This window comes from Drepanopeziza brunnea, assembly GCF_022702325.1.
Source record: "Drepanopeziza brunnea f. sp. 'multigermtubi' strain 214-2 chromosome Unknown ctg4, whole genome shotgun sequence".
In the NCBI taxonomy this organism is placed as follows: Eukaryota; Fungi; Ascomycota; class Leotiomycetes; order Helotiales; family Drepanopezizaceae; genus Drepanopeziza; species Drepanopeziza brunnea.
Genome location: NW_027094067.1, coordinates 648293 through 672047, shown reverse-complemented (window position 1 = coordinate 672047; position 23755 = coordinate 648293). Strand labels below are relative to the sequence as shown.

The window sequence follows — 23755 nt, the reverse complement described above, 5'->3', positions numbered from 1 at the left end:
GGCTGTGCTGTAGGTAATTTGCGTGCTGGGGACCGTGAAGGGGGAGGGGTATCATTGGGAGAGGTAACTGTGGGGAGAGCCATACTCGCGCCAGAAGTATATTGGTGCGTGGGAGTCTTTTGCCACTATTGATTGAGGTGAGGTAGGACGGCTGGCATGCTGCTTGCCTGGACCACCAGAACGACGTCTGGGACGCATGGTTTGAGACGGGGAGCTATTGTGCTGCGCTGACTAGTTGCCTTGAATCTGAGAGGAGAGGGAGAAAGGGCTTTGAGAATTCCGATGTCAGGTGCGTGGATCAAGGGAAGGTATTTATTTATGTATAGCAGTGTTCTCCTCACCGAACTTGTGAGTCTCGAGATGCTGACATTCTCCTCACCGGACTTGTGGAACGAGCCGCAGCACCCAGGGGTATCTTGAACAGGATTCATAGTGATGACTCGAATCCACAGAATTTTTTGGAATAGCCGAGTGCAACCAGTAAGTACTTACATTCCCTATTCTTTCCACCTTGGACCGACTGTGGATAGTATGGAAGGAATTCCTGATTATTTATGGTAACTACCGGTACTCTCGAAGCCACGGGCTGGGCTGGTCTTGGAGCCGAGGCATATATATCTGGGCGCCTGGATAGCCGAACGTGGGGCCGGACGCTACCGTTATAACTTGGGGAAGCTCACCATCGTCTTTTCGTTTATCTGTCTACCTTTGACCTTTGAATCTTACAATTCTTAATTACCTCGATATTTCTTGTCTAGAATCTCTACAAGAACCCCCCTCCCCCCCCCTCTCCATTCCAGAATCAAAAATGAGTGGCCCAGGAGTTGGTTTCGAGTACCCTCGCCAGGAGGTCTCCTGGTTGCAGCGGGATGTCCTCCTCTTCGCAAACAGCTTGGGATGCAAAGCTGAAGAATTGCACTTCCTATACGTACGCAAGCAGGCTCTCTACCTATATCTCTCTACACTCAGCTCACAAAACCTGTAGGAATTGCACCCAAATTTTGCCATGTTTCCCACATACCCCGTCATCCTCCGTAAGCAACCTCTCCTTCACATTCATCCACGCCCAGTGCTTTCTAACAAACTCCCAGCTTTCAAAAACACCACGCAAGAAGTGATTGACTTTTACGCCGCTCAGCGTGCCACCCCTATTCCTGGCGTCCCAAAATTCGATTCCACTCGCGTGCTCGACGGCCAGCGCAAGATTACCTTCTTCAAGCCCCTCCCCACTACATCTGCCGGCCGCAACTTCGAGCTTCGCAACAAGGTCATTGGTGTCTACGATAAAGGCAAGTCTGGCTCCGTTGTCGAGAACCAGCTGGATATCGTGGACAAGGAGACGGGGGAGAGCTATGTCCAGATGCAGGGCAGCGCATTCTTCGTTGGGCAGGGCAACTGGGGAGGCCCCAAGGGACCGGCTACGGAAAACTTCCCCCCGCCGGAAGGCAAGAAGCCGGACTGGAGTGTGGAGAAGCAGTTGACGCCTGAGTCGGCGTTGCTTTACAGGTATGTGTTTACGCCTGTGGGTTACCTGAGGGCAGGGACTGACCGTGTGAAGATTGAACGGTGACTACAACCCCCTCCATGCCACCCCTGAGCCCGGACAGAAGATGGGTTTCGGAGGAGCCATCATGCACGGGCTCTCGTCCTGGAACTTCGCCGCCTATGCTCTGCTCAATGCTGTTGGTGGCAGTGATCCGGCCAATATAAAGGAATTTCAGGCACGATTTGCGTCGCCTGTCAAGCCGGGCTGCAAGCTCATAACGGATATATGGAGAACGGGCGAGAAGAAGGGGGAGTGGGAGGAGATCAGGTTTATCATGAGAGTTGATGGTGGGAAGGTGTGTCTGAGCAATGGGCGGGCCTTGATGAAGATTGCGACAGCAAAGAGTAAGTTGTAAAGTATGGACGTCAGAGTTGAGGTGATCTACCTAGGATCAAAAATACACACGGCTTCAATGTTGCGTTCCGGAGAATGTGTTTCGAATGTGTGGGATTCTGGGGGACGTGCAAGATGTCAATTTTCGGGTATCCCAGCCCGCTTCAATGTCCCGGAACCGATTTTGACATTGGATGCGATGTGCAACAAGGAGGTTGGCAAACCTCTTGATTATTTCGTTGGCGCAGCTCGCCCAAAAACTCTTCGTGCTTGCTCGCTTGGGTTTGAGTGTAATGAGAAATTTTGCATTTTTGGGGGGGGGGGGGGGGGGGGGGGGGCATTTCATCATCGTTATTTGCTGCTTCCTCTCAGTTCCTTTCTCATACACTGTACTTGCTCCTCCTTTGGGGATATTTCGGGATCAAGCTGCACAATACTATTTTACTTCTGTCTCGTTTCCTAGCACCGAATACTTTCGGTCTGAAAGAAGACGGTTATATGATTTTACAGATTACATGAATTTACCGCCACACAGCTAATTTCGGTCACCATGTCACTCCCATCCAAAGAGCCGACGAACGAGACCATATACTGCGATTAAGACGATGGCGTGCAGACTGCAGCTCATCATGTGCCAGAATGAGGCTACTCGGGCCTGGTTCCTCACTTCGTTCCGCAGGGCGTTAATCGGCGCTATCAGGGCTCCAACTAGCGGATTTGTTTGAATTAGCATCTTCTCACAATAGCGAATGGTTGTACTTGGCTACTTACTGTCATTTTCAACGAGCGCTGAAGATCCCGAAGCACCAGAGGCCGACGCCGTCGTTCCTGTCGCTTGTGCAAGCATAGTGTGTCCATTGACGGTGTTTCCGCTGGCGAGTGCTTGCGCAGCGGCCAGTGCGGTGCGTCTCCTTGGACCGGCTCTGCCGTTGGCAGCAGCAGTACCTCCCGAGGTACGGTCCGGTGGCTGGGCCGCTCCGTTTTCCAGAGGGTTTCCGCCAGTATTGGCAACAGGCTGAGTTACAGGCCCAATAGGACGGACACGGTCTCTCTCCGCCCCATTGAGGACCGCAGCCGCAGCGAGGGCCGCTTCAATGGCGACTCCCAGGTCACCAAGAAGCCTAGGAACCGTCTCGGCGGTTTCATCATTGCCTGGAGGGCTACGATTTGGTCGGGGCTGAGATGGGAACGCAGGTTGGCTTCCCGGCACAACATCATATACGGAGCGTCTACCCGGAACCCAAGGAGCGTTCGCCCCGAAAGTGGAAGAGCCACGGGTAGCAGGTGCGCCAGGCGCGCCCCTTGCGCCCGCTTCTGCAATTTGCGGGATCGGTGGAGGGTTGGCGATGATTCCAGTTACGAAATCCGTCGCGGACTCGCCAGCCCCTAAGACGACTTCGATAAATCTGTGTGCAGGAGGAGTCGCGCTGTTGCTGGGCCCAGTCACTGGCGGCCCGTCTGTCATAATATCATAGATGCTCTCTGCACTGGCACGATGATTGACACGCCCAAGGCGATCCGCGCCGCCCGGCTGGTGGCTCAGCAGATACCCAGCCAACCCCGTGAGCACCGGCCGAAGAGTTCTGAAGAACGCTTCCGAAGGGCTGCCGGAGATGTACGTAATCCTCTTCTCGACAGAGAGGCCGCGTCTCAGATGCGGAATGGCATTCCGGGGGAACATGGGGTTGGGATTCTGCGAGTTCCTGACCTTGGTGTATCTTTCCAGGTCGAACTCCTCGAATGTCCAACCGGGAAACCTCGTCGATCCGCTCGATGCCAGCTCGTCCTGTCCCAGGTCTTCGAGACAGATCACCAGGTATCCCTTCTGCCTCCAGGAGGGGCTATCGCTCGGGGGGTTGCGGGCTCGCCAGGGTCTGGTGGGTGGTGTAGAGAGTTGCCATCCTGTGGACAAGATGGAAGAACTCGGAACTGAGTCTAGGCGGAGGGTTTCAGGCAGGGCCATTTCTCGGGCTGTGCTAAGGCCTGTACTTGCTCGGGCCGGTCGACCCGAAGGCGGAAATGGATCACTACCGCGGTCGGCGGACGGAAGCGAGGATGCTTCAAACAATTCCCAACCTCCTACGGTTCCCTGAACCAAGGAGGAGCTGCCCGAACGAGTCTCGGCACTGGTACCAGGTGGGTACGACAGCAGGACTTGAGCTGCTGGGTCTAGCAGCGGACCACTTGCAGCCTGTGCCGTGGGCGGTGGAATCGATGGCTCTTCCAAAGCTTCCAGAGTATCTTCCCAAGCCGGGCTAGTAGAACCCGCATCGCTGTGCAGTCCCAGTCCAAGCCCAAGCCCTCGCGAAGCTGTCGAAACCGGCACTGGAGCAAGCGGTGTCGTTCTAAACCTACCCGGCCTTGTCGTCTCGGTATACAGCCGTGCCGGACCCGCCGGAGGACCCCTCAAACTGGGCTCGCGAACATGGTCCGTAGGAGTCTCCTCTTCGTTCGCGCTGTCAATCGGACTAACGGGCGACGCGAGATCTCGAGCCCCTGACATCTCGGCGGCCGGCATATGGTACCTTATGTATAAATAGGGTAGGGTCTGTGTAGAATAATTATACTTCTCGCACGACAACAGATAGTACAAATAGCGAATTCGGAAATAGAAATGGAAAACGGAAAATGGAAAATAGAAAAATAGATCGCAGGCCCTCCCCTCTCCTCTCCTGTCCTGTCCCTGCTTTCTTTGATGGAAGTGGCCTTTCTTTGTCGACTCTCGCCCGAACGAAATGAGACTTTGTGATGCATGCGGAGGTATCTACCACAAAGGCCGTTTTTCAGGCTCCTCTGTACTTGTCAAGGATCGGTTGTTTCTGCGTTCAAGACGGTCTTTTTGCTTCCGCTCGGGAGGCGTATACTGTCACAAGGAACTGAGAATTGGGAGAAGAAAGCTTGAAACTCCAAAAAAGAAGAAAAAAAAAATAGGAAAAAAAAAGCTACCATCATGCTTCAAAAGACTCTCCTTCGAAATCGCAGAAGTGAGTTGAGTAGTAGCAGCAGCCAAGCACGGAAACCAAACTTCTCGCTTGAGAGCGTGTCTCAAGTCAACACCACTCACTGCCTACTCAATCAGTTAATGAGAACAGGGCTGGCAAATGTACTGTCCTTCCTCTCTTTTACAATCTATCCCCTAACAGAATCAAGCACCTCCAGCCCTCCCTCCGTCGAGGATGGCAAGGTTCCAGTCTGCAAACGTAACTGAGTAGGTTTCTCCGACATGTGCAGATTGCAAGGTGTGTTTGTCACGCGAAAGAATCTACACCGACCGGACTGGACAGGACAGGAACGCTTGGTGCGTGCGCTGTAGCCGCTAGGCTATTCATTCGCCCCAAGATTCCGCCTGCTGGTGGAAGATCCTCTTGGGATTTACCTGTATGGAGTAGGTGATAATTATCATATATATATACATATATATATTCGGAACAGGTGTCAGAAAAGCTCACGTAAAACGCAAGTGAGAAGAGTAGAACGAACGAACGAACGATGGGGCATCCTCACGCAGTCCAAATCACCACATTAAAAAAAAAAAAATAGTACACTTGATCCCAAACTACCAGCACGCACCTGCACAAGTCTTTCTCACTGCTACAGCTACCTAGATCATCTACCTCCCCTACCATACCAGACAGACATACCAAGCAAGCAATATCCTCCCCGCCCCCCCCACCTCCTACGAAAGCCGCCACGAGTCCAACAGTCCCTCCCAGTCGCAGCCTGCATGCCCATTACCACTCCGGTATACCAGTCCCGCCAGGCCACCAGGCCAGGGAACAGATCAGGATCGCAAGGGCTGCGTGCGGCCCCCAAGGAATCCAACACCGGGCATCTCTTCTTCCGCCATACCCACCACGATGAGCTCCTCCACCGGGATCCGGGACGAGATGTCTAGCCTGGTGAGCCGTCGATGGGACAGACATAGCCGTGGCCAATAGCCATAGCAAGGGACCAAACACCAACCATCGCATGCCAAACGTGCGTGTCGTCAACTCGGTCTATCCTTGCGCTCTGCTGTCCAACAAAATATACATATATATATTATTATCATTTCTCGCACCGTCAAGGTCAACTCGAAGCGATACCGACACATATTGGGAAAGGGACTCACTCAGCTCTCCCAAGCCATCAATCATCATGGGAACAGCCATCTTGCAAGCGTTGAAATCGGTCGTCTCTGGGATAATAAAAGGGGTGTCAATCGGGCCTCGAATGGTAACGGGAATGTACGACGTACGGCCCCCGCTGACCGTTGAGTTTGAGCCAGATTGCTTTGAGAAAAAAAAAAAGAACCCCCCCCCCCACCCCCAATTGTAGGTTGGGTGCTCTAGGTTCCTGTGCATATGATCAGCCGTCTCCGACACTTCGATCTAATAGACTGAATCACACTGCTCTCGAATTCTCGTACCCAATTTCCGGCCAATACGCATGAGATGCAGCTTTGGCGACGAGCCCCAATATACTTACCTCGTTCTGTCACTTTGCGGGCGTGACCAGGCGTATAAGCCCGAGAGCCATATCACAGAAAGCTGCAGAGTCATTGTTCCGGAAAGCAAACACAACTCCATTCCCCGAAGGCTTGATGCCGGGTATCATGATGCCGTAATCGATTATTCCTACAACCCCTTCCTTCCAAATCCATCCCTCTCCCCGTTATCAGCATCATTGCCTGGCCGCACTCTTCTTCTCATCCTCATCACCCAACACCCTCTTGACCTTGTGTCTAATCCGCTTCCACAGCCTCTCCTTCACCGGCTTCGGCTTCTCCTCTCCATGGCTATCCTTGGGTCGCCCAGTGCTAGGCGTCTTCTCGAGAGTCGAGCGCACTCCCGAAGCCGACCCGACGCTCGATAGGACTCGTTGCTTCCGTTGCTTGGCCTGGTGTTGCAGGCGCAGAATCTCGTTGCCGGCTTGTGTTTGAAGAAATCCAATCACCTGGATGTCTCCGCTGAGCGTTGATGCCGCGATGGCCTGGTTAAAGTTCTCGAGCGCCGCCTCCACGTGCTCGAGGGTCGCATGGTCTTTGGCGTCTCCGATCTGACCGATGAGGAGCTCGGTGATACCGCAGAGGAAGGGTGAGAGGGCCATGTCTTGGTTCGTGAGGTTTTCGAGAAGATTGTTGGTGACCGAGTCCAGCATCTCTTTCTTGGCGACCAGGTCGCCCACGGCTTCGATCTCCTTGATCTACGAAACAAAAGAGAGGCGGTTAGTATACGCGCGTAGGGCTGTATGATACGTGCCGGACTTACTCTGTTGCAGTATCCATGGTGGTACTCCATGCCCTGCCGGACGAGGTCCGAAAGCTCCAACTCCCCTCCATACGCGGCGCATGGTTCGGCCATCCCTCCTGTTCTCTGGTGGATTTCTGATGGCGGTGGGTGGAGGTTGTTGTTCGCTTTTAAGAGTGTAAAGTTCTTGGCATGTATTGTTCGCATGTTTACCTTGGGTAAGCGAACGCGCCACGTGCCGACCGCCGAATTCTCTCCATCTCCACAACGCCAAAGCCCTTGGACATGTCTGAACTTGTTCGGGGTACAACAACACCACCAAATCTAGCAGAGAAGACAAAAGATACCACTGGTTGATTCATGCCAGTGGATCTTATGTGACAGCTGCGGATGACTCGAGTAAGGGGAAAAGTCAGCAACTTACTGAATGCGGCAAGCGCCCCCTAACTGTTGGCTCAGAATAATCTATCGAATAATGAACAACGCTGACTGTCTGAATACATACATATACACCTGGCTGGAGGCGCATTTGCCTTTGGCTACTCGTCCGGTATCTTGGCCAGGTCATATATTTTAAGCGCAACAAGCATCCACTCTACTGGGGGTCATGTTTTAAGCATGATATGGTCCCGCCATCGAGTATAGCAACAGCAGAAAAAGAAAGGTGCAGTATTCGCTTTTCCGTAGACGAAAGAGTAGATACATGTATGCCACGGGAAGTATGTCTAGGAATATACTCTTCTTCAGATCAGTCTTGTTGAGAATATGATCGTCATACTGAAGGTATACTATCGGTTCGAAAGGGAGCATGCATCGTTGAAAGACGACAACGCGCGATTGAGAAGCTTTGTATTGTGAAGACTCTCAGGTGAAAAAGCAAAGGAGAAATTCAGAGAAGCCTGGGTAAGAAGGACCACGGGTGTGCTTGTGGTACAACCTCGCATGATCAAGCTTGATTCCTCTTGATACACGTGGATGATGCCAAAATGACTCTGACTCTTGCATTCCTGCAAAATTGTACCACTTGGCTAGAGACAGGACCTCGAGTAGCGGCCGGATCAAACTTGATCAGCAGGCTCATGAAAGATTGACTTCGATTGAGCCAGGGAACCGTTCAAATCAGTCTTGCTTGCCTTGGCTGGGATACCTAATCTGAGAGCAGGTGATGCTCCAAATACAGCCGGGTGTGTCTTGCCATAGATAGCTTCATTCGGTTACGAAGCACAACAAATAGGTGCTGATGTTGCAAGAAAAGTTTGCATTCTTTATGTCGGAGTGGCTTCGTAGGGCACAGTCAAACACTGACTGACCAGCTGTCGTGTTTTCGGCTAGTGTATATTCCAATTCAAATATGACTGTTAATTCCCTACAAGAGCAGATAAATATACCAGAAACCGGCTTCGAGTCAATGATGGGTCAGGCTATATTAAATATGGTGCGGAGTGTGTTTCTGTACTTACCACGCAAGGTATTGCCCCAGCTATTTTCTCGCTGGTGCCCATCGTTCTCTCGCGGTTCGAGCCAAGAAGTTACACGCAACGGGATGTTTGGGCTCAAATATCGCAGGTCGAGCCCAGGTTGAGTGTTCCGTATTACGGAAAGGCTGGAACGTGAAGTTGAGAGTGCCATTCCAAATGCTGCCAATAAGACCATACCAGATGCAGCCCATGCGGAGCTATCCTCCCTTTCGGTATGTCCAGTGCCTTGAGGGTAGCTTTCGATCTGACAAGAGACTTAATTTCAATGACTGTCTCTCTCGTCGGTTCCGATCCGTGTGTAATCGTTAATATCGTCTGCGTTGCTGCATCATACGATCATACGCCAGGCACATCGCTGGCGGCCATGAAGGCGCACACCATCCCATGACCTCGTAGAGCCGCAGGAAATGAGAGTACTGTTGCTCGTAGACGAAAAGCATCTTTGTAGCCGTGTAGCCGTTCCTCAAGTCGTTGTAGAGATGCGTGGTGGGATAGGCGCTGTTTGCGGATAAAGAACAGCTACGGTGAGTAGATAGCAAAGTTGGAGAGAGGCGGATGAGAAATGAGGATTAAATGATCTAGCAGATATATTGAACTGCAGTGGTGATCCTCTCATTTGTTTGCCAATTGGGCTTTAGACGGAGGACGAGAAAAAGTGCAGATGGAAGGTTGGAACATAACCGAAGGCCAGCGGTGCAGCACACTTGAAAGCATAGAGCTGATACAAGCCTGATACTCATCCATTGGAGGGAACTGCGAGACCTTTCTCGTAAGTCTGTAATAATGTTGTTGGGTGCGCTGTGGTTGTCATAGAATACAGAGGTGGAAGGTGGTCATGAAAGATGGAAGCTCCAGGGTATAGATGCATGCCGAGCCACTTGTCTTCTTTAGGGACAGTGCAGATAGGTTATTATGTCGACAGTCGACTCACTCATCATGGAATTCGAAATAAAACATATGTATAATCTTTCCTTTGTCTTTGGCTTATGTTCGTTCTACTATATCCTATTCCCAGAAACGTGCAGATGTGTTGTGGGTCCGAAGCTATATCCTACTTGAAATCACACGTACACGCTCACCACACCCACATACGCTACCAACCCATCCCTAGACAAACAAGAATACAACAAAGAACTGATCGGAGCCCCGAAGAAAAACACTTAATAGAAGCCTAGCATCTCAAAGTGTTTCCGAATAGTTGGCTCTTCCGGACCAATTCTTCAGCCAGGCCGAGCCTGCAATCACTTTACCAATGCTTGAGCTCAGATCTGTTGAACTTCTTCTGTGGAAAAGCCATTCAAGGCCCAACACTGTTAAGAAATTCCCTCTGATATTTCCTGCTGGCATACTTGGGTCTGCGCTAATGCCGCCAGCTGTCCATAATATATGGAATCTCATCATTAAAAGCAATATATATCGAATGCACACTCATGATATGCCCGCCTGAATGCGGATAATCGAAGGAGCTAAGCGAGACTGCGAAGTAGTCTCGGGAGAGCACCTCCACGAAACCGAAGCCCATCACACCGCGAGCCGTCTTCCTAGCAGGCCCGCGCCGACGATGTAGACTGGTCTTCTTATTGGGGGTGGATGCTATGCTGGGCTTTGCTGTGCGGCTGTGCGCTTTTGGCGGCTCTCTGGTAGTAGTGTGTGTGATGCTGCTGCGAAGCCTCTTGTTTGCGAGCTTGGGCTGCAGCTGAAGCTAAAGCTAAAGCTGGGACTTCCGCCCGGATTTGCTGGTATTGTGGTGCTGGTGGTGCTGGAATGGAGAAGGACTGGTGGGAGAAAGCGGACCTTGCTGTGGGGCGGAGACGACGATTTGGGGCTGGTCTTGACTCTGAGGTGGTGAGAGTTGAAGAGGAGAGAGGTTTGAAAGACGCCGAGGTGGCTAGGGCGGGTAGAAGAGTAGTGGTGGCGGTGGTAGTGGTGCAGGAAGAGGAGAGAGCGGAAGAGAGATTCTCGACTCCGGCAATCGCCCCTGGCAGCCACGGAGGCCAGACCTGTGAGATGGTTCGGAGTCTTGAGGCTGACATGTTGATATCCTGATTCTTTGAATGGAGAGATGGTGAAAAAGAAGAGAAGAGAAGAGAAGGGAAGTAACCAGCCGGTTATTGTCAAAGAAAAGCTATCAGAGGAGTCGGTATGTATGATCTTGTGACGAACACAGAGCACAGCTGAGAGAGAAATATATATACAGATAACATTCTGGCGAAGTGTAGCAAATATTGGTTGGCCTGCCTCAGTGTCATCTCATAGTCGGTAGTAAACTCTTGGCCCATCTTACCAAGACCTACTACTTGGTACAAGCACTTCGGCTCTGCAATCAATCGCAACAACCTATTCAAATGGACTGGGAGAAGAGTCTTGGAGCCCGGGATATCTTTTCCTTGGAAGGCGGGAGCCGGGCTTGGATGAACTTGGCTGTACATACCAAGAGCGTATGATATGTCGCCAAGATGTCATGTATCTTACATTCCGAAAATGCCAGTTCACAAATGTATAGATAATTAGACCTGTCAAGTTTCGCCTGCGATTCGGACGGGGGGGGGGGTAAGGTAGATTTCCAAGACGGCTGGGGTTGGCGGTTTGAGGCTCGAAAGCTTGGGGTTTGAGCTTATATATGCATCCTCCTTGACCCGGGAATAGAAACTGTCACGTGATATTACACACAAGGACCCCCCCCGCCAGATATCTTAATTATCTTTATTGCACATCGCAGTTGCGGATGACTGATGATGTTTTTGAAAAGAAAAAGATCAAAATTTTAACCGAGATTTCCATAAGAGAAAAACGGAGCTCGAGACGAGCTCTTTTCTCGATATATTAAGGCGCTGGAAATCTAAAACCTTGTAGATGGTACGTAGGTATACATATAATCTTGCTCTCTTGCGAACTTCAGCGAAGCAATGGTAAGAGGTAGAAAGTCCTAAAGTGTGAGTTTGTACCTGGAGGGCTGCCCCTTTGGTATATATGTGGCTTTTCTGAATGCCTTAAGCATCAGGAGGTCTGGCTGGGTACTTTTCGTATGGTACGTGGCATTGACATCGAGAGAAAAAGTGGCATGAACCGATATACCGATAGAGTAAAAATAATAGTTTCCGGATCAAATTCCCAGATGCAAAAGGACAACTCCTTAAAAAAAAGGTGTTATAGAAAATCCGTAAATCAATACAACAACATTAACAACAACCGGCATTTCGCTGCCTACATGGAACCCAAAGAAACGCCAATACCAACTACCCTCTCCTCTTCTGTCTTCTCCAAGATATCATCTCGTCGTAGAATACCTAATAAACCGACGGCGTGGAGTAACCGTAGACCGTCCCAACCGTCAGATCCACAATGCTAGAGAGCGAGGCTTGCAGATTGCTGTTGGCGTGGCAAGGCCAAAGTACTTGCCGGAACCACGACTTGGTTACTTGGAGTCCCCAGATCTGCAGCGTTTGAAGTCGCCAAAGCGGCAATGGAATTTATAATTGTTGGGACGATGACTTGATCGCTTGGAGTCGCCAGATCTGCAGCATTTGAAGTTGCCAAAGCGGCTATGGAGTTTAGAATAGTTGGGATGATGACTTGATCGCTTGGAGTCGCTAGATCTGCGGCATTTGAAGTCGCCAAAGCGGCCGTGGAGCTTAGAATCGTTGGGACGATTACTTGATCGCTTGGAGTCGCTAGATTTGCAGCGTTTGAAGTTGCCAAAGCGTCTATGGAGCTTACAATCGTTGGGACGATGACTTGATCGCTTGGAGCCGCCAGTTTTGCAGCGTACAAAGTCGCCAGGCCGGCTGCGGAGCTTGAATTTGTTTGGATAATGTAGTAGGTGAACACATTATCACTTGGAAAAACAGAGGCCAGAGAGGCCAAAGTACTTGTTGGGGCCAAGATTTGGGTGATTGGCGTTGGAAAATCTGCAGGGCTTGAAGTGACCGCATTGAAAACGGAGCTCAGGGCAATTGCTGTTGGAAATTGTACATATGCAGCACTGGAAATAGCTGAAAGCGCCGACTGAGTGCTAGTAGCTGGGACGCCAATTATAGTCGACGAGCCCGCGTTTGGCAAAGATCCGCGTGCGTCGAATTCGATCGAAATACATACGCCATCATTGAAAGCAAGGGTTCCTGCAAACGGAGGATTACCATAGTTGAGACCGTACACTGATTCGTCGCCTTCGTCGCCGGCAAAAACCAGGCAGTTCAGTCCTGGCCCCCCTGGTACGTCGTCAAAGAGATTGCAGAAGAGCTGCTCGATCGGAGGCCGTCCAGAAGATGTACACAGACACGGTTGAAGAGTGAGTTGGGCGTTATTGAACAGAGGCGACGCATAAGACGTTATACCGCTAACAGTGGCACACTACATCATAATTAGTCCTGATTTCAGCAAAGTTCGAGGGATGGCATTGTCTTACGAGGCCCGAATTAACGTGATAGAAGTATCCAAAGTTGAAGCACGATCCAAGAGGTGTAGTAGGGGGGAAAGTCGTTTCATCGACTTCGTAGTAAGCGAACTCGTCGGTATAAAGTGGGTTGGGGTTGATTTCCGCTTGTATGACTGTGCCAATTGTGTCATCAAGAAGTCCCAGCTGATATCTGGACGTATCAGGGCCATCGATCGAAAGTCCTGGGATGCTCGCCAATACGGCGGCTCCAATAGCGGCGGGTGTAGAGCCGGGAGCGTAAGATCCTGTATCACCAGCACAAGCGAACTGCGTAGTCGCTGAAGGCATGATGCTGCTTGAGGTATCGGTGACTTGACTCGGTAGCACTGTGGTTGAAGCCGCAGGATCAAATGCGATGCTCGACCCTAGCACAATAGTTGAAGCCGCAGGATCAACTGCGTTGCTCGACGGGGCCACAGTCTGCGTAGTTGAAGAGGCTGGATCAACTGCTATGCTCGACGCTAGTATAATAGTTGAAGCCGCAGGATCAACTGCGATGCTCGACGGTGGCACTATGGTTGAAACCGCAGGATCAACTGCGATACTCGACGGTGGCACTATGGTTGAAACCGCAGGATCAACTGCGATACTCGATGGTGGCACTATGGTTGAAACCGCAGAATCAATTGCGATACTCGATGGTGGCACTATGGTTGAGACCGCAGGATCAACTGCGATGCTCGACGCTAGCACAATGGTTGAAGCCGCAGGATCAACTGCGTTGCTCGACGGGGCCACAGTCTGCGTAGTTGAAGAGGCTGGATCTACACCGCAAATGCCAAACTCGGTTTGACAACCAGACTCGCAATAGTCGGGACTATTGCCACAATAGTTGTACTGAGAGCAGCAGGTGCCAAAGCCACTTCCCGTGCACGTAACTCCGTTGCCACAGCTCCCGTCCGTTGAGATGAGAGGAGTTGCTGAGGGTATCGGAGCTGGAGATACGACGGAAGAGGCCAGAGCTGGATAGCAAATACCAAAAGCGGGCTGACAACCAGATTCACAATAGTCGGGACTATTGCCGCAATAGTTGTATTGGGAGCAGCAAGTGCCAAAGCCACTCCCCGTGCACGTAACTCCGTTGCCACAGCTCCCATCCGTTGAGATGAGAGGAGTTGCTGAGGGTATCGGAGCTGGAGATACGACGGAAGAGGCCAGAGCTGGATAGCAAATACCAAAAGCGGGCTGACAACCAGATTCACAATAGTCGGGACTATTGCCGCAATAGTTGTATTGAGAGCAGCAGGTGCCAAAGCCACTCCCCGTGCAAGTAACTCCGTTGCCACAAGTACCGTCGTTCGAGATAATTGGGGTCGGTGAGGGTACTGGAGCGTCTGTGAGAGTTACGGTTGAAAATGTAGGAGCCGCATCGCATGTGCCCAATTCGGGTTGACAACCATTTCCACAGAATTCTGTAGAATTGCCACAATAACCGTACTGAGAGCAGCAGGTGCCAAAGGGACTGCCTGTGCAAGTGACCCCATTGCCACAAGTGCCGTCGTTCGAGATAGGAGTGCAGTAGCCGAACTCTTGCTGACATCCATTCCCACAATGGGCGGCATCGTGACCGCAAGTATCGTCGGAACCGCAGCAGCTTCCGTAGCCGCTGTCTTGGCAGCTGTTTCCATTTCCTTGGGCGCCACAGAGCCCAGCTGACGGCATGGGACCGACTATGCCCGAGGAAGTGGGAGAGACAGGTGGTGGGGCCATGTTCGACGAAGATGCTCCTGGTGGAAATACCTGGCCTGGGGTAGAGACTAATGTAGGTTGGCTAGGTACGCTAGGTATGGGGTATTTGGTATTGATGTCTATAATCAAGTCAGTTATGGCTTCGACTACTTGACGACGAGGCTTGATATGGCTGGGAAAGTGCCGAGAGAAACGAGAGCAAAGAGAATTTAATACCTCTCGAAGTTGTGTGATATTCAGAGCTATGTTTCGTGCGAGTGTAGGTGCAGGGGCAGTCCGCTTCTTGTTAGCCTTACTCTTGACATCTCCTTGGCATACGTGACTTACCAGTGATAGTGAATGTGGTAGCCTCAGTGATGGTATATGTATGTGTTCCGTGAGTAATGATTGTTGGGCTGGGGCAAATGGTGGTCAAGATATCCGTTGTGATGGTCGTATACTCGCAGGGCTCTTCTGTCTTCGTAGCAGGGGGAGGAGGAGGAGGAGGATGAGGATGAAAAGCTGAAGACTTGGTTACAGCTGGAGAGTCGGTTATAGTTGAAGACTCGGTGACTGTTGTATCTACACATGTCGAGGAAGACACAGTGGTAGTATAGCCATCGATGCAAGCGACAGTGCTCGATGGGAAACAGGTGCTGATGACGATAGGACGCTCAACCACAGTGTAAACAACGCAAAGGGGATCAAGAGGCTTATCCAAGATTGAAGGAACATGTTTGGCCACAGCCAGAGCCGGTATTCCTAGGATGAGGAACTTCATGACGAGAACGATGATGGGAAAAGAGAGATGCCCATATCACCGAGGACAATTTCTTCGTATTTAAGGAGAGGGCGTGACGAATGTCGCGTCCATGAATGTCTTACATCCTCACGACGAGGCATGTAAATTCATTACAATGAAGCTTCCCGAAGGCGCCTCAGCTTGGCATAACAACGCATCGAAAAGGCTCATGAGGTAGAGAGAAGCAGAAAGCTCTTGCAAACAACGAAACATTGTGGGTTCTAGAGAGGTTTTGTTGGTTGGGTGAAGGTAGAGTGAGGATCGAGGATCGAGGATCGTCTAAGATTCCCCAGTTTTTCTTTCCCAGCACCACTGGATGCCACGATGATTGCAGGATATGAGGTATATCCGGAATATCGGATCCTACGGGAAAGTGAACAAGAAGCATTCCTCTGAACAATTGCTCAGTCTCCCTATGAAAGCGATTCATCCTCTCTTTGTGGGTGAACCTCGCTAGCGAGCCGAGGCATGCGCATTGTTGGTATATACCTACAGTAGGTATGTACGGCCAGCCTAGAGCAAATGGATGTCGAGATCGGCAAAACGCCGTGAAACATTCTGAGTGCTTTCCCAGCCTTGATTCTTGACAAGCGTCGATCGTCTCGCGTTCCCGTTCGCGTTTGCTCGTTGCTCTTGGGAGGTACGCAAGTCGTTCCGTAGCTGAAGGACGTGGTGGTTTGTTTTGGTTTTGAGCTCGGATGAGTGAAGCCGAAGATTTGTCTTTGTCGGCACACCGCCTCGGCGCGAAGACGCGGGGCCGGGCCGGGTCGGGTGGGCCGGGTGGGTCGGGTGGGTCGGGTAACTACAGTGTACCGTAGGGTAGCTAGGCCTAGGCATCGACATTACATTCCGAGTTCCATCCATTCATTCATTCCCATCCGCTTCAAGCTTGATACGGCCTCAACACCACCTCGCTACGGAGAATGTCCTTTTCAATACCTTCAAGATCGCTTGCTAGAGCTTCACGAGTATTGCCAAGGTCCAATGGCTCCTGCTTCACGGCCTGTAGCCTCCAGCGTAGGACTTTGGCCGATGTGTCTGGCGACAACATGACCCTGCCCTTGAAGGGTTACAAGGTGCTGGATATGACGAGAGTTCTCGCAGGAGTACATAAAACAATCTCAGCGGCCAAAATGATAACTAATACACGCTCATAGCCGTACTGCACGCAAATTCTCGGCGATTTGGGGTAATGAGTCCATCCCGCCCTCGGCCTATCAGTCGTCGAACTCACGAGTCTCAGCGCAGAGGTTATAAAGGTCGAACATCCCACCAGAGGTGACGATACAAGAGCATGGGGCCCCCCATACGCGAAGTATATTGAAGGCTCTGGCAGAGACGGCGCAGGTGAAAGCGCATACTTTCTTGCCGTACCTCACCAACCCCCTTCGTGCTGCACGAGCTTACACCCTGCAGGTAAATCGAAACAAGAAGTCTTTGGGACTATCATTTCAGCACAAATCTGGCGTCGAGGTGCTACATAGGCTAGCTGCAGAAAGCGATATTTTGGTAGAGAACTATCTACCTGGAAGCTTGAAGAAGTATGGGATGGACTTCGAGACGCTCTCCAAAATTAACCCGCGGCTGATATATGCCTCTATTACTGGATACGGACAGACTGGGCCTTATTCAAACCGGGCAGGCTACGATGTGATGGTTGAAGCTGAATTTGGACTAATGCATATCACTGGAAGTCGAGACGGTCCTCCCGTGAAGGTCGGTGTTGCTGTAACAGATTTGACCACTGGGCTCTATACCAGCAATAGTATCATGGCCGCGATTATTGCTCGAGCAAGGACAGGTAGGGGACAGCATATTGATGTTGCATTAAGTGATTGCCAAGTTGCGACACTTTCAAACATCGCTAGCAGCTGCTTGATCAGTGGACAGAAAGATACAGGCAGATGGGGAACTGCTCATCGCAAGTCTGGCCGAATACCCCACTGATCTCACACTAACTATAGATAGCTTCGATCGTGCCATATCAATCATACAAGACCAAAGATGGAGATATCCTGTTTGGGGGCGGCAATGACCGGCTCTTTGGTATTCTGTCAGACGGTCTCGGTCACCCAGAATGGAAGAATGACCCGAGATTTGCGATCAACGCACAAAGGGTAACCAACCGGATAGAACTTGACGGATCTATTGAAGCTATAACGAAGACGAAGACCACGAAAGAGTGGCTCGACGTTTTTGAAGGGAGTGGTATGCCGTATGCGGCAGTGAACGATGTTCAAGGGACACTGAATCACGAACATATCCTGGCCCGAGGTATGGTCCAGGAGATGGAGCACGAGGCTTGTGGGCCGATAAGAATGGTCAATACGCCTGTCAAATACAGCGAGAGTAAACCTAGCATCAGGAGTGTCCCACCGATGCTAGGAGAGCATACTGATGAGATTTTGCGGGATAACTTGGGCTTGAGCAAGAGTGAGATCGAGGCCCTAAAAGCAGAGGGGGTTGTCAGATAAAACTCGGCATGCTAAGCAGACATTCATACTTGGGTCGCCTTGACAAGCATAAGAAGATATTGGTGAAGTCCAGCCAACCGAAGAGGCTACATTTTCGCTATCGCCATCGCGAGAATCTCCTCTGTTCATTCTCTGTTCTCTTGCTCCGCCTCTGAAAGCTATCTTGTCCAATCGACTCTCATCTCATCTTTCGGAAGTCTCTCCATCTCCGCGAGTTATGATTTCCTATTGGGGTCAAGTATTTTTGTTCGCGACGATAGCCTGTTGACTCCACTGAGCAGCAAGCGCGAATCAAATGGCTCCAGGTGCATCAAAAACAAGATTCCAGACTTTCTTTCCATCCAGATTTCACACAAAAATCAAAAGCAAGGTTCTTGATCGAATCGGCGATCGGTCGCTGAGTCATGGCAAACAAACATGGACACTCATCCCACTCCGTGGCGGAATTCTTCACCACTCTGTATCACCCGAAAATGCTCCCTCCCCATAACCCGGCGAGCTCCTATCTCAAAAACCAACACCATCATCTATCATGGCGACCCGACCACCGCGCGTAGAGACGCTGGCAAGTCTGCCTTCCCGAAATATCCCCCCCCCCACCTGATCAGTTATCCCTCAAAAGCGACTTACGTGACTTCTACCCCCGAGAAAGCCAACTTCTCTACTCTCGACATGTACGGAAGAATCCACGCTGACATGAGGTCCGGATGTGACAGAACTACCGCCCCGGTGGCTTCCACCCCGTGCACCTTGACGACGTCTTCAAAAAGGGCCGGTACATCGTCATCCACAAGCTCGGTCACGGGGGCTTCGCGACCGTCTGGCTTGGCCGAGATACGGTGCGCAAACGCTACGTCGCGCTCAAGATCCTAGCTGCGCGTCTCTCGCGCGACTGTCCCGAGGTTGAAATACTGAGGAGGTTGAAGAAGAGTGAGGACCACAAGGGGAAGGCCTATGTGATGAGCTTGCTGGACCACTTCTGGATTGATGGCCCGAATGGGCGGCATTTGTGTGTGGTCAGTGAGGTGGGCGGACCGAGTATTAAGCAGTTCAATAATTGTCCGGGTTTCGCGAGTGGAACGAGGAGGCTGAAAGGGGTGGTGGCGAGGAAGGTTGCGTTGCAGGCGGCGGAGGGGCTGGCGTATATACATTCCACTGGTATTGTTCACGGAGGTGTGTTTTTTGCGTTTGGTATGCGATTTAAGAGCTAATCAGTGCTCAGACTTCACTGCTGCGAATATCTTACTCCAACTCGCTAACATCGACGAGTGGAGCGTTGATGAAATTCGTACGTATGACGGAGCCTTATTCTATTGAATATCTTGGAATGCTCTGGAAAATCACGTTTTCCCATTGCCTCAAGACACATCCATATCATGACAAGTTCTGATCTCCCATTGTGTAGACGAGAGGTTGGGCAAGCCACAGACGCAAGCCCTGCATAGAGCCTCTTCACAAGCGCACGGGTACACAGGCCCAGAATACACAGTCACGGCTATCAATATGAAGCTCGTAGATTCTCGGTGGCTCTCTGGCCAGGTGATCATCATCGATTTCGGCATTGCTTTCATGGAAGAGCAGTCCTCAACTGATATCGGGACTCCGAAGAACTATCGTGCGCCAGAATTCAACTTCAAAGGTCCAAGGAGTATCAGCTCCGATATCTGGGCGTTAGGGTGCACCATTTTCGAGATCCGCACAGGCTCGTGCTTGTTTCAATATCGAGGGTCCCCTACGCGAGACCAGATGTTGGTCACCACTGTCAAGATCATGGGGAAGCTGCCTGCCATGTGGTGGGACAAATGGGAGGCAGGCCGGACCTGGTACGATGTTGAAATACAGTCTGGTGGACAGCTCGTGGACATCGTGGCCGGGACACTTTTCCAAGAAATTATGAAGATTGGTATCCACGACGGAAACCCAGAGACCTCCCACCCAACTTTTAGAGATCTAGGCTTCGGGGAAGACAACGTGATCGAGCACGAGAGCCTGAAAAGAAAGCATTCCTCCTCAGAAAAGCATCTGAATACTACCGATGGTCTAGTAGCCCTTGTCGAAGAACTGACCACCAGCGAAGCGGAAGGCATAGTTGCCGATCTGGACAAACGCAGCCCCGAGTCCTCCCACCACGAGAAAAAGAATTCCGGCACGGGTTCAACGAACAAGAGCAAAAGCGGAGATGCTCCAGGGTCGCCAAACCAGAAGAGTGGCAATGCTAATTCAGGATTATCCAATTCGAAAAGTGGAGATGGTTCGGGGTCGTCGAATGCGAAAAGCGGGGAGAAGAGCATCTCGTCTGAAGGAATTCCCACGGGTCCTGCCCGTAATCTGGGAGCAACGATCGGGTCGGCTCTTGGGATTATGGATGGTAAGGAGGAGCGCCAGCCACATCGTAACGATGTCGCCGAGCCTGTCATCAATGGGGAGCTCCTCGAACCGTCTGGAACAGTCATTACTGTTGTCGAAGCACTTGCGCTGGAGAACCTGTTGAGAAAGGCGATGCAGTTTAGGCCAGAGAACAGGGAGTCTGCTGCTGAGCTGGCCAAGCATGATTGGTTTTATAAGGAATTCTGACGGCCGACCATGAGATAGAGACCGGGTATCCCGCGATTCTTCTAAAGCCTCCTAGCGTTTCTGGCAGGCTCGTTGGAGATTAAAAAAGAGCCTCAAAACTGGCTGGAGATGGGTTGCAGTGAACTGACAGTGGAGATACCCGTGAGCAGATGGTCAATGAAGAATGGGTGACTTGGAATTCAACGACAGGCTTTCTCTAATTGTTAGAGGATACTTTCCGGTGTCACATAAAATTAAACAGGGTAATAAAATCACTCACTAATGTTATTATGAAAATGTGGGAAATGGGATACGATTATGTGCTTTTCACTGAGCACTCGGATGTATCTTGATTAAAGGAAATTGATAATCACAAGGCACTCTAGATTTCGTATTGATTGGTGATGGAGCTTTTGGTATTTCACAGACTTTAGGAAGCGCAGTTTTCATGTAACTGGACTTACCGGTATTCTGCTTTACCGATCCCCATAAGTAAGGGCCCTGGGAATGTTGGAATGTACATTTAAGCTTGAGAATAAATTTTGCCAGGTAATGGGTGGGTTGGCTGTCACGTGTGTATCATTCACGTGAGTCTAGCGTAAAATATCATTTGCGCGCCTTTGGATGCCCAAATCGATCTCTGAGCCAGATATTCTCATCAGGATCCGACCCGCGGAATCTTCTCGACCCCAGGCGAAACTTTCGAGCTAGCAGTAAAGTCCGATTGAGACTCAATATCACGCCCACCGCGTTCCTCAACCGATGTCAACATCGACGGACGACCCCCTCAACGACAGCTCAATTATAGCTCGGTCTTAGTCGCATCAGGTTTCATACAGTGCATACTTTTTCAGTAGCAGCGCGTAAATCGCGCCTGGAAGCCGTCGAGACCGCCGTATCCTCCGGCGCATTCTGCTCTTGAAGCCCAAGATCAAGGAAATCGCCCATCATGGCATCTAACGACCCCTCCAAAACCCCAGCAGCGCCTGGCAGCATGAGCAACGATGCATCCGATTCTATTCCTAAGTATGTTCCACAGTTTTCTGCCGCCACGGAAATGATCCTCAAGCGCATCAACTCGGGCACAGTATCGACCCTCGCCTCGATTGGCATCAATGGCACCCCTCCTGGCTACGACGACATGCGCCGCAGTATCCTCCAAGGCATGAAGACCTCGATGAACGTGGAGCTACCCCCCATCGCGAATCCTGGCGGGCGCCAAAAGCCATTCCAGACGGGCACTGCCAAAGAACGAATTCCTATCCCTCGAAAGATGGGCTCGGGTAGAAAACCCAAGTCTGCTACACCATCGAGCACTCCCGGTGGGTCGGCAAGTGGAGGAAAGGCAAAGCCAACACCCAAGGGTCGTGCAGGAACAAAGAGAAAGAGACGACAGCACTCGACCAGTGAGGAAGATGAGGAGGAGGAGTCGGATGACAATATGTCGAAGCTTGGAGGAGATTCCGACTCAGATGATGAAGAGGGCAGCATGCCAGAGTTGCCAAAGATCACCCAGTCTGGTAGACAAGTCAACAAGCCTGCGCAGTTCATTCCAGCGGCCTATGAGACTGCTACTAAGAGGAGGGCTCCCTCTAGGCGCAACCAGGATCAGGCGCTGTGCAAGGTGTGTCAACGAGGCCACAGCCCTCAGAACAACATGATTGTCTTCTGTGATGGTTGTAATTTGGGATGGCATCAACAATGTCACGATCCAAAAGTCTCTGAAGAGGCGGTCAAGGACGAGTCCTCGTCGTGGTTCTGCGCTGATTGTAGCCGGAAGAAAGGCATCAAATCTGGGTATGAGACCATTCCTGGAGTTAGCTGGCAAGGACGCAGTTCTGAAGAGGTATGCAACCCCAAGTCTAAGTTGGTTCATTCCGGGCTAGTCTGACGTTGGATAGAAAAGAGCCTACCTGAGCTCCCTTCCTCACCCACAGCTGGTCACTCTTCTGTTGCAGGCTACGGTGCTCCATCCTAATCTCCCCATCTTCCCACCAACTCCAAGTGGCCAACTCATGCAAGCACAAGCATACATTCCGGCCTCTCGCCAAACTAACGCGCCGGTGTCCCGCACAAATATGCACGCCCAACAACCGTTTCCGCCATCTGCAGCCTCTTCCGCCGGTCTCTTCAAGCGCGCCGAAGGGAACCCCAATGCCACTATAAACTTTATCCGCAAACTCCAACCCGGCCAACCAGGTTGGGTCGCAGCAACGCCTTCACCTCCACCACATCATCTCCAGGCATCTTCTTATGCCCATGCTTCGTCGGCACCGCCTAATTTCGCTACCCAAACCACCGAACCCGTTGCGGATTCCGAAAGCAGAGAAAGCACGCCCAACAGTCCACCTTATCCCAAAGCCGGCAACGGTTTGATGGCCAAGCTGGGTCCCGACGATGAGGATCTAGATTGGTTGGTCGACAATGGTGATTTTGATAGTTTCAGTCATGCGGTCTACGACGAGCGTGGGGAGAAGACGGAGGAGAATGGCGTTGCTGTTAATGGCTCCCTCATTTAACAAGTTTATGTACACTCGTCCAGTGGCGATGTGTGGCTCTTACAAAAGCTTGGGTCTTTTGTATTCTTGCCATGGAGTTGGGAGTCAGCTGGCTACTTCGATTTCGCGTTGATGTGTGAGTGGCTGCATAACTAGCTTTTTGCCCCTCGCCCTTTTCTGTGGCTTTACGCATAGGGTATGACCCCTATTGTATGTTGATTGCCTCTGATTTGCTTTGCTTTATCTGAATCAGATGGGCTGCCTCAGGCAACACTGGTGTTCTGGAGTTCGACTTGGTAGCTAGCAATGATGAGACTTGCCGGGCTCCATGTCTTTTAGCTCTATACAATGAATCCATGATATGAGAGATGATTCAAACATGAGGTCCGCGTATCTTGTTGCACGCCGCAGCCAATGTCTCCAGGCTTGTAGGAAATAATATTGAGAGACTATTTTGTCGTCTCTCCGGCACACTAGACGAGAAAGCGTCGCTCTCAGATAACAGATTGGCCGTCGCTTGGGTACTCCAGCCATTCATCACTCCAGTACAGTAAAGTAAATATCCCCTTTCTCTTTCTCTTCTCTATACAATCGATTCCTTGATCACCCACGCCCCCTCCTCGCCACTTTGTCTTCCATGGATATTCTCCCTCATCTCATCTCCTTTCAAACAAGATGGCTTGCGATGCGAATATTGTCTCTTGACACCATTTAATACAACGCTATCGAGCAGCACTATC

At 51.1% G+C, this 23755-nt stretch overlaps 7 protein-coding genes across 8 annotated transcripts; 4 read left to right on the top strand and 3 right to left on the bottom strand.

Moving 5' to 3' along the window:
• Nucleotides 1–808: 808 nt before the first annotated feature.
• Nucleotides 809–1901, top strand: L3040_003073 (uncharacterized protein; the record flags this gene model as incomplete). The annotated part of the gene is made up of 4 exons (XM_007297327.2): nt 809–928; nt 986–1034; nt 1092–1506; nt 1559–1901. The coding sequence occupies 4 exons, from the start codon at nt 809–811 to the stop codon at nt 1899–1901; spliced, it is 927 nt and encodes a 308-aa protein (XP_007297389.1).
• Nucleotides 1902–2432: 531 nt separating this feature from the next.
• Nucleotides 2433–4382, bottom strand: L3040_003072 (uncharacterized protein; the record flags this gene model as incomplete). The annotated part of the gene is made up of 2 exons (XM_007297328.2): nt 2433–2587; nt 2651–4382. 2 exons carry the CDS (start codon nt 4380–4382, stop codon nt 2433–2435), a joined length of 1887 nt encoding a protein of 628 aa, XP_007297390.2.
• A 2159-nt stretch (nt 4383–6541) lies between these two features.
• Nucleotides 6542–7314, bottom strand: L3040_003071 (uncharacterized protein; the record flags this gene model as incomplete). The annotated part of the gene is made up of 2 exons (XM_007297333.2): nt 6542–7063; nt 7129–7314. 2 exons carry the CDS (start codon nt 7312–7314, stop codon nt 6542–6544), a joined length of 708 nt encoding a protein of 235 aa, XP_007297395.2.
• A 4616-nt stretch (nt 7315–11930) lies between these two features.
• On the bottom strand, nt 11931–15469 carry L3040_003070 (uncharacterized protein; the record flags this gene model as incomplete). 2 transcript variants are annotated; one of them, XM_066154323.1, is made up of 3 exons in its annotated part: nt 11931–12935; nt 12991–14828; nt 15037–15469. In XM_066154323.1, the coding sequence occupies 3 exons, from the start codon at nt 15467–15469 to the stop codon at nt 11931–11933; spliced, it is 3276 nt and encodes a 1091-aa protein (XP_066012296.1). The 2 variants fall into 2 exon arrangements, with proteins under 2 accessions (XP_066012296.1, XP_066012297.1); XM_066154324.1 differs by lacking the exons at nt 12991–14828; nt 15037–15469 and having other exon boundaries at nt 11931–12597; nt 12681–12724.
• Nucleotides 15470–16413: 944 nt separating this feature from the next.
• L3040_003069 (uncharacterized protein) lies at nt 16414–17964 on the top strand (the record flags this gene model as incomplete). Its single annotated transcript, XM_066154322.1, has 5 exons — nt 16414–16596; nt 16648–16679; nt 16734–16860; nt 16907–17411; nt 17459–17964. 5 exons carry the CDS (start codon nt 16414–16416, stop codon nt 17962–17964), a joined length of 1353 nt encoding a protein of 450 aa, XP_066012295.1.
• A 532-nt stretch (nt 17965–18496) lies between these two features.
• Nucleotides 18497–20538, top strand: L3040_003068 (uncharacterized protein; the record flags this gene model as incomplete). Its single annotated transcript, XM_066154321.1, has 4 exons — nt 18497–18529; nt 18681–19137; nt 19187–19252; nt 19370–20538. The coding sequence occupies 4 exons, from the start codon at nt 18497–18499 to the stop codon at nt 20536–20538; spliced, it is 1725 nt and encodes a 574-aa protein (XP_066012294.1).
• Nucleotides 20539–21466: 928 nt separating this feature from the next.
• Nucleotides 21467–23036, top strand: L3040_003067 (uncharacterized protein; the record flags this gene model as incomplete). The annotated part of the gene is made up of 2 exons (XM_007297337.2): nt 21467–22363; nt 22419–23036. The coding sequence occupies 2 exons, from the start codon at nt 21467–21469 to the stop codon at nt 23034–23036; spliced, it is 1515 nt and encodes a 504-aa protein (XP_007297399.2).
• Nucleotides 23037–23755: the final 719 nt, after the last annotated feature.